The sequence below is a fragment of the Salvelinus namaycush genome, chromosome 1 (genome assembly GCF_016432855.1).
Source record: "Salvelinus namaycush isolate Seneca chromosome 1, SaNama_1.0, whole genome shotgun sequence".
NCBI classification, from domain to species: Eukaryota; Metazoa; Chordata; class Actinopteri; order Salmoniformes; family Salmonidae; genus Salvelinus; species Salvelinus namaycush.
Window position 1 is genome coordinate 47,497,183 of NC_052307.1, and position 10,174 is coordinate 47,507,356.

The 10,174-nt window shown below is 41.6% G+C and overlaps 1 protein-coding gene across 3 annotated transcripts in view; it reads left to right on the forward strand.

Moving 5' to 3' along the window:
* Window positions 1-10,174, forward strand: part of LOC120045098 (centrosomal protein of 120 kDa) — a 67,960-nt gene that overhangs the window by 50,577 nt on the left and 7,209 nt on the right. For all 3 annotated transcript variants that reach the window (XM_038989975.1, XM_038989982.1, XM_038989992.1), the window contains 2 exons: window positions 1,308-1,406; window positions 9,136-9,281. In XM_038989975.1, coding sequence (XP_038845903.1) covers window positions 1,308-1,406; window positions 9,136-9,281 — 245 coding nt within the window. The remainder of the gene's footprint in view (window positions 1-1,307; window positions 1,407-9,135; window positions 9,282-10,174) is intronic.

The window sequence follows — 10,174 nt, forward strand, 5'->3', positions numbered from 1 at the left end:
ATCTGATGAAACAAAAATAGAACTGTTTGTCCATAATGACCATCGTTATGTTTGGAGTTTTTTTTACTAGGATTAAATGTCAGGAATTGTGAAAAACTGAGTTTAATTGTATTTGGTTAAGGTGTATGTAAAGTTCCGACTTAAACTGTACATACCCCGACCAGAAGCCATGGATTACAGGCAGCATCCGCACTGAGCTAAAGGGTAGAGCTGCCTCTTTCAAGGAGCGGGATTCTAACCCTGAAGCTTGTAAGAAAACCCGCTATGCCCTCCGAACCATCAAACAGGCAAAGCGTCAATACAGGACTAAGATCGAATCGTACAACACTGGCTCCGACGCTCATCGGATGTGGCAGGGCTTGCTAACCATTAGACTACAAAGGGAGACACAGCTGAGAGCTGCCCAGTGACACGAGCCTACATAACCTATTCCCCGCCAGGAGACTGAAAAGATTTGGCATGGGTCCTCAGATCATCAAAAGGTTCTACAGCTGCACCATCGAGAGCATCCTGACGGGTTGCATCACTGCCTGGTATGGCAACTGCTCGGCCTCTGACCGCAAGGCACTACAGGGGGTAGTGCGTACTGCCCAGTACATCACTGGGGCCAAGCTTCCTGCCATCCAGGACCTCTACCAGGCGGGGTCAGAGGAAGGCCCTAAAAATTGTCAGACTCCAGCCACTCTAGTCATAGACTGTTCTCTCTGCTACCGCACGGCATGCGGTACCAGAGCGCCATGTCTATGTCCAAGAGGCTTCTAAATAGCTCCTACCCCCAAGCCATAAGACTGCTGAACATCTAATCAAATGGCTACCCAGACTATTTGCATTGCTACTCTTTTATTATGTATGCATAGTCACTTTAATAACTCTACCTACATGTACATTTTACCTCGACTAACCGGTACCCACTGTATTAATTCATCTTTAATAACACCTGTTGTGTTCGGCGCATGAGACAAATAAAATTTGATTAGCAATGTACTTTTAAAAAACAAACATTTTAGTCATTTAGCAGACACTCTTATCCAGAGCAATTTACAGGGGCTATTTGGATTAAGTGCCTTGCTCAAGGGCACATCTACAGATTTTTTACCTAGCTGGATCTGGGGTTCGAACCAGCGACATCTGAACCGTTAGGCTACCTGTAATTGAAAGAGAATCACTTATAACTTGTTTCTAACAATGTATAACCTATTTACAACCACTTAGTTTGTTTGTAACCACTTAAAACCACAGGTTGTCATTTTTACCTTTATTTTGTTAAGTTTGTGCTGCATCTTTTAATCAACTATCTGTTATTCAAGGTGGAACTTGAAAGGACATTGGAATCGACAACAAAGTCGAAACTTCATTACAAGCAGCAGTGGGGGCGTGCTTTGAAAGAACTGGCCAGGTTCAAGCAGGTAGGCCAATTTGGATGACTACCACTTTGATTCAACAGAAATGTATTTGCCTGTGGTATGCTAATACAGCCTGATACCAGTGCTGGTGTAGGCCTAGATCAGCATGTTTGTGCAAATTTATAGTTTGAATATATAGGGGTCATATATATATATCTCAAACATTAGGAACAACTGCTCTTTCCATGACATAGACTGACCAGTTCAATCCAGGTGAAAGCTATGATCCCTTGTGGATTTAACAAGTAAAATCAATTTTAATCAATGTAGATAAAGGGGTGGAGACAGGTCAAAGAATGATTTTCAAGCCTTGAGACAATTGACACATGGCTTGTGTATGTGTGCCATTCAGAGGGTGAATGGGCAAGAGCTGTTTCTAATGTTTTGTACACTCAGTATATGTGCTATACAGTTCCTTTCAGGAAGTATTCAGACCTTGACCTTTTTCACATTTTGTTACATTACAGCCTTATTCTAAAATGGATTAAATATAAATAAAAATCCTCAGCAATCTGCACACTAAGGCAAAAACAGTTTGAAAAATTGTTACAAATAAACAGATATTTTATTCAGACCCTAGAATAAGAATAATAGTGAAGACATCAAAACTATGAAATGACACATATGGAATCATGTAGTAACCAAAAAAAGTGTTAAATCAAAATAGAGTGTGCAAACCTGTCATCAAGGCAAAGGGTGGCTCCTTTGAAGAATCTCATACACATCTCATATAAAATATATTTTGATTTGTTTAACACTTTTTGGGTCTCTACAAGATTCCATATGTGTTATTTCATAGTTTTGATGTCTTCACTATTATTCTACAATGTAAAAAATAAAGAAAAACCCTTGAATGATTAGGTGTCCAAACTTTTGACTAGTATTGTACTGTATTTACGTACGTACATACAGTGCATTCGGAAAGTATTCAGACTCCTTTTTTACGTTACAGCCTTACTCTAAAATGGATTAAATAAAAATCCTCATCTACACACAATACCCCATAAATCCAAAGCAAAAACAGTTTTTGTTAATTTTGTTTGCTAATTTATAACAAAAAATATTGCATTTACATATGTATTCAGACCTTTTACTCAGTACTTTGTTGAAGGACTTTTGGCAGCGATTACAGCCTCGAGTCTTCTTGGATATGACAGTACAAGCTTGGCACACCTGTATTTTTGGAGTTTCTCCCATTCTCTGCAGATCCTCTCAAGCTCTGTCAGGTTGGATGGGGAACGTCACTGCACAGCTATTTTCAGGTCTCTCCTGCCTCGTCTTGGCTATATGCTTAGGGTCGTTGTCCTTTTGGAAGGTGAACCTTCGCCCCAGTTTGAGGTCCTGAGTGCTCTGGAGCAGGTTTTGGTATTTTATTAGGATCCTCATTAGCTGTTGCAGAAGCTTCATGGGGTCCACACAAAACATGAAACATGACATAATACAGAACATTAATAGACAAGATCAGCTGAAGGACAGAACTACATCAATGTTTTTTTTCAAGGCACACGCAGCCTACATATCAATACATGTACACAAACTATCTAGGTCAAAGGCATTGTGCTGTGAGGTGTATTTGAACAATATGAGATGGAACAGAGTTTCATGCAGTAATGGCTCTATATAATACGGTACGCTTTCTTGAATTTGCTCTGGATTTTGGGACTGTGGAAAGACACCTGGTGGCATGTCTGGTGGGGTAAGTGTGTGTCAGAGCTGTGTGTAAGTTGACTATGTAAACAACAATTTGGGATTTTTAACACATTAATGTTCCTTATAAAAAGTGATGCAGTCAGTCTCTCCTCAACTCTTAGCCAGGAGACTGGCATGCATAATATTTATATCAGCCCTCTGATTACAATGAAGAGCAGGACGTGCTGTTCTGTTCAGGGCTAGCTGCAGCTTAACTAGGTCTTTCCTTGCAGAACTCAACCACACGACTGGACATTAATCAAGATGAGACAAAACTAGATCCTGCAGAACTTGCTTTTTGGAATATGGTGTCAAAAAAAGCAGAGCATCTCTTTATTATAGAAAGACCTCTCCCCATCTTTACAACCATTGAATCTATATGTTTTGACTATGACACTTTACAGGTAGGTAACGCTAATTAATTTAGTCTCAACTTGTTTAACAGCCACACCATTCATTAATAGATTCAGCTGAGGTCTAGGACTTAGGGAATGATTTGTACCAAATACAATGCTCTTAGTTTTAGAGATGTTCAGTACCAGTTTATTACTGTTTTGGAATGGGTGGCCAGACTGCAACTCTTTGTTAAGGGTTTCAGTGACTTCATTAGCTGTGGTTGCTGATGTGTATATGGTTGAATCATCAGTGTACAAGGACACAGATGCCTTGTTTAATGCCAGTGGCAGGCCATTGGTAAAAATAGAAAAGAGTAGAGGGCCTAGAGAGCTGCCCTGCGGTACACCACACTTTACATGTTTGACATAAGAGAAGCTTCCATTAGTGTAAACTCTTAGTTCTATTAGATAGCTCTGAATCCATGACATATCAGAGGTTGAAAAGCCATAACACGTTTTCAACAACAGGTTATGGTCAATAATTTTCATCAAGAATCTCTCGAACTTTGCTACATTCATCTTTCCCTCGATCCTGCTGCTGAAAAACATCTCCACAGCATGATGCTGCCACCCTCATGCTTCACCATAGGGATGGTGCCAGGTTTCCCCCAGATGTGACGCTTGGCATTCAGGCCAAAGAGTTCAATCTTGGTTTCATCAGACCAGAGAATCTCGCTTCGCATGGTCTGAGAATCCTTTAGGTGCCTTTTGGCAAACTCCAAGTGGGCTGTTGTGCCTTTTACTGAGGAGGTGGCTTCTGTCTGGCCAGTCTACCATAAAGGCCTGATTTAGTGGAGTGCTGCAGAGATGGTTGTCCTTCAGGAAGGTCCTCATCTCCACAGAGGAACTCTGGAGCTCTGCCAGAGTGACCAGCGGGTTCTTGGTCACCTCCCTGACCAAGGCCCTTCTCCCCCGATTGCTCAGTTTGGCCGGGTGGCCAGCTCTAGGAAGAGGTTTGTGGTTCCACACTTTTTCCATTTAAGAATGATGGAGGCCACTGTGATCTCAGGGACCTTCAATGTTGCAGACATGTTTTGGTCGCCTTCCCCAGATCTGTGCCTCGACACTTCCTTCGACCTCATGGCTTGGTTTTTGCTCTGACATGCGCTGTCAACTGTGGGACCTTATATAGACAAGTGTGTGCCTTTCCACATGTCCAATCAATTGCATTTACCACAGGTGGACTCCAATCAAGTTGTAGAAACATCTCAAGGATGATCAATGGAAACCTGATGCACTTGAGCTCAATTGCGAGTCTCTTAGCAAAGTGTCTGAAAGTTATTTATTTCAATTTTTTATAAATTTGCAAACGTTTCTATAAACCTGTTTTCGCTTTGCCATTATGGGGTATTGTGTGTAGATTGGGGGGGATTATCAATTTTAGAATAAGGCTGTATCATAACAATATGGATAAAGTAAAGGGGTCTGAATACTTTCTGAATGCACTGTGTGATATAGCCCATATCATGCACAACTACGGGGCATAGTGTGGAAATAATAACAAAAGTGCAGGGAATGCAGACATATTTTTGGGGGTGTTGAAGTTTGATTGAACAATCAGAATGAAGTTAGCCACATTGTTGCATCCCTAGGGTAATGAACTACTCATATAGCATGTTTATAACTTTTTTTCAAAACATAAAATACTGTCATACTGTGACAAACATTGATATGTTATTTTGGCCATATTGCCCAGCTCTAGTCTTAAATCAAATTTTTGTCCCCCCCACCACCTGATGTCTAAATATTTTACATTTGTTGCATCCTTGCAGCATGTGTCAATGATAAATAATTAACAGCTTGAGGATAAGTGTGAATGCAAATAAAGAAAGCCGCGTTAGTTAACTTTACTCGACCTTTCACAGCCTCATCATACAGTATATCATGTGGATTCATTCGGTGTGTGTGTTTTTACATGGGCCCCAATTTTTTCCCCAAAGGTGTATTAGACATCGATCACTTTTAAATCAGCACAACCTTATAGTGGGCTTTGAAACCTGTGCTGCGTCTGGAGTGAACCCTTCGAGGGACTGATCCAATGTCAACAATGTCGGCACACTGGGCTTATCAGGCCTCACTAATAACTGTTAAAGACAAAAGCCAGCTGGAAAATCTGAACCCTCTTTTTTCTGGACTTTCTAAGTGCCAGATATATGTTAAGAAAACACAAGTTGATTTATGTTGCACTAAGGGCTTCATAACTTAATGTGAAATAGCCCTATAAATCATGTTTGTATTATGTTAAGCATTAGCCCAGGCGTTAACCATTTAAATGTCACACTTGTTTTTAGGAGTATCTGTCAGACCTGTGCTTGGATACGCTCTGTGTAGTTAACGTTTGTTTGGTTTGTGCTATGCTATCATTATTTGTTTCACCTATCAACTCGTCTGCATAATGTTTAGCTACGTTGCGGCAAAGAAATTCTCCCCTCAGGAATAATGCCTTTTCCCTCTAAATGTCCAGATGGTAAGAATGAAATGCAGCTCTTTAGAAAACTTCTACATTCCTGACTTAGCCCTTAGCCTTATCTTATCTCTTAGCCTCTAATACAGCAGATACGGTCAACTGGTTAATTTGAGCCCAAGTATGCCTGCTGCCTCCTACTCCCCTAACTCTGAACCGCCTTGGTATTTGGTGTCAGATAGTGTGAGACCTGATAAACTGGAGCTTTGAAATCCCCCAGGTGTCTGTCTGTCAGTCGGCTTATTTTCCAGAAAACTGTAGTTGAGGCCCGTCTGGGCAGCTTGCTTCACTCAGGCGAGTCCCTAGTCTGACCCACTGGATGCAGGCCACTGGGAATGGGGGTCATTCACTGGTCACTCAGTCCTGCTTGCGCTGCCTTTGTCCTCTCTCCTCCCTCTTTGAGAGAGCCAGACTCTTGAGGGCTGTGTTTACCAAGAGCCTGTCCTCCATTACTGAGAATGCAGTGGAGTACCACACACCTAACCCCTAGCGTGGCGCTGTTGTCCACTGGAAATACTTAATGCACTCTTCAACCAGCAGTATCCAAGGAAATCCTTTGCCCAAGAGGCCTTACAAAAATCCCTGCCATAATTGTTTCAGTGTTGTTGCTTTGGCGCTTACTTGGCAATGTGCGCTCCAGAAATGTTTCTGTGGTTTGTTTTTCTAGCAATTTTGGTAAAACAAATGTATTACAGGCGACTAATGTTCACAGAAACCACTAAATTAAACTTAATTCTGTGTCAACATATCACTCAGTAATAAAGATGAACTGAGTTTTGCCCTGGCTGTGTGAGAAAAAGGAACTTGTCTGTATTTTAACCAGTGGTTGTCTGGAAAAGGGAAGCGGTGTCCATATCTGAACCAGTAACTGTTAAGTGTCAGGGAACACATGACATGTCCCTTAACTGCGGTTCTTTGAAACCGTCACAGGATTCTCTTGGTCAAAATGCTTTTTATTCTATGATCAGCTTTTTATTCCATGGTCCCAATGTAAACACTGGTGATTGGGGGAACAATCTGTAGTTATGTATCGCAATATTATTTTGGATAATATTATACTTTCCAAGTATCGATTTGTAGTAATAATAATATACTGTTGGAAGTCGGAAGTTTACATACACTTAGGTCGGAGTCAGTAAAACTAGTTTTTCAACCACTCCACAAATTTCTTGTTATCAAACTATAGTTTTGGTAAGTCGGTTAGGACATCTACTTTGTGCATGACACAAGTAATATTTCCAACAATTGTTTACAGACAGATTATTTCACTTATAATTCACTGTATCACAATTCCAGTGGGTCAGAAGTTTACATACACTAAGTTGACTGTGCCTTTTTAAACGACTCTGAAAATTCCAGAAAATGATGTCATGGCTTTAGAAGCTTCTGATAGGCTAATTGACATCATTTGAGTCAATTGGAGGTGTACCTGTGGATGTATTTCAATGCCTACCTTCCAACTCAGTGCCGCTTTGCTTGACATCATGGGACAATCAAAATAAATCAGCTAAGACCTCCGAATAAAAATGGTGGACCTCCACAAGTCTGGTTCATCCTTGGGAGAAATTTACAAATGCCTGAAGGTACGACGTTCATCTGTACAAACAATAGTACGCAAGTATAAACGCCATGGGACCACGCAGCTGTCATACCGCTCAAGAAGGAGACGCGTTCTGTCTCCTCGAGATGAATGTACTTTATTGCAAAAAGTGCAAATCAATCCCAGAACAACAGCAAAGGAACTTGTGAAGATACTGTAGGACACAGGTACAAAAGTATCTATATCCACAGTAAAACAAGTTCTATATCGACATAAGCTGAAAGGCCGCTCAGCAAGGAAGAAGCCACTGCTACAAACCGCCATAAAAATGCCAGACTACAGTTTGCAACTGCACATGGGAACAAAGATCGTACTTTTTGGAGAAATGTCCTCTGGTCTGATGAAACAAAAATAGAACTGTTTGGCCATAATGACCATCGTTACGTTTGGAGGAAAAAGGGTGAGGCTTGCAAGGTGAAGAACACCGTCCCAACCGTGAAGCACAGGGGTGGAAGAATCATGTTGTGGGGGTGCTTTGCTGAAGGAGGGAATGGTGCACTTCACAAAATAGATGGCATCATGAGTGAAGAAAATTATGTGGATATATTGAAACAACATCAAGACATCAGTCAGGAAGTTAAAGCTTGGTCGCAAATGGGTCTTCCAAATGGACAATGACCCCAAGCATTCTTCCAATGTTGTGGCAAAATGGCTTAAGGACAACAAAGTCAAGGTATTGGAGTGGCCATCACAAAGCCCTGACCTCAATCCCATAGAACATTTGTGGGTAGAACTGAAAAAGCGTGTGCATGCAAGGAGGCCTAGAAACCTGACTGTTACTCCAGCTCTGTCAGGAGGAATGGGCCAAAATTCACCCAATTTTTTGTGGGAAGCTTGTGGAAGAATACCCAAAACGTTTGACCCAAGTTAAACAATTTAAAGGCAATGCTACCAAATACTAATTGAGTGTATGTGAACTGCTGACCCACTGGGAATGTGATGAAAGAAATAAAAGCTGAAATCATTCTCTCTACTATTATTCTGACATTTCACATTCTTAAATTAAAGTGGTGATCCTAACTGACCTAAGACAGGGAATTTTTTACTAGGATAAAATGTGAGGTATTGTGAAAAACTGAGTTTAAATGTTTTTGGCTAAGGTGTATGTAAACTTTCGACTTCAACTGTGTGTGTATATATAGATATATGTATTTATTTAAGATGGTGTTAGCTAGCGCTAGTCTGCTGTACCTGCGCCAAAACGCCGGTATTCTTCATCCAATAGCTTGTTATTCTTTTTCAATAGTGAGCCAACATGTTTTCAACACTTATTTCCATGACTAATCTAAACAATTTTTGTCGTGCTTTCTTGTCTCTCTGCTGCAGATATATAGTGAGCAATATGTTTGAAACATCATCGCAATAAAATCGCAACATTGAATTGCAATACATATAGAATCGTGAGAATTGGGATACCCTATTATCGTATTCAGCACCTAAGTATCGTGATAATTTCGTATCTTTAGGTCCCTGCCAATTCCCAGCCCTCAAACACCTGGTTGTTTTCCTACTGTGTGTGAGAAAGTATGCTGTGCTGCAGAACAGAGTGATATGATAACAGCCTTCTCTGGTATGTTGTGTTAGAGAGAGCAGGAGAGCGCCATGACACGGCTGAAGAAGCAGCAGCAGGAGCTGGAGACCATGAGGCTGCGCTACCTGGCAGCCGAGGAGAAGGAAGCCGTCAAAAGCGAGAAACACGAGCTGGAGGACATCAGGAATGAGCTGAACAGGTACCAACTACCACATTCTACGCTAGCATTATTTATCTTCCAAGAGCCTGGAGGGTTCACTTAAGACCAGTTAAATGGAATTTAATTCAAAACAACTTTAGTCAGACAAAAGGGACTTTTTTTATGCTCTCTGTATCCTCCCCCAAGTTCATTTATTCATTGACATTCTTATGCCAGCCTTATACTAAACTCAGCAAAAAAAAATGAAACGTCCTCTCACTGTCAACTGTTTATTTTCAGCAAACTTAACATGTGTAAATATTTGTATGGACATAACAAGATTCAACAACTGAGACATAAACTGAACAAGTTTCACAGACATGAGACTAACAGAAATGTAATAATGTGTCCCTGATCAAAGGGGGGGTGTCAAAAGTAACAGTCAGTATCTGGTGTGGCCACCAGCTGCATTAGGTACTGCAGTGCATCTCCTCGTCATGGACTGCACCAGATTTGCCGGTTCTTGCTGTGAGATGTTACCCCACTCTTCCACCAAGGCACCTGCCAGTTCCCAGATTTTTATGGGGGGAATAGCCCTAGCCCTCACCCGCCGATCCAACAGGTCCCAGACGTGCTCAATGGGATTGAGATCTCGGCTGTTCGCTGGCCATGTCAGAACACTGTCATTCCTGTCTGCAGGAAATCACGCACAGAACAAGCAGTATGGCTGGTGGCATTGTCATGCTGGAGGGTCATGTCAGGATGAGCCTGCAGGAAGTGTACCACATGAGGGGGAAGGATGTCTTCCCTGTAACGCACAGCGTTGAGATTGCCTGCAATGACAACAAGCTCAGCCTGATGATGCTGTGACACACTGCCCCAGACCATGACGGACCCTCCACCTCCAAATCGATCCCGCTCCAGAGTACAGGCCTCGGTGTAACGCTCATTCC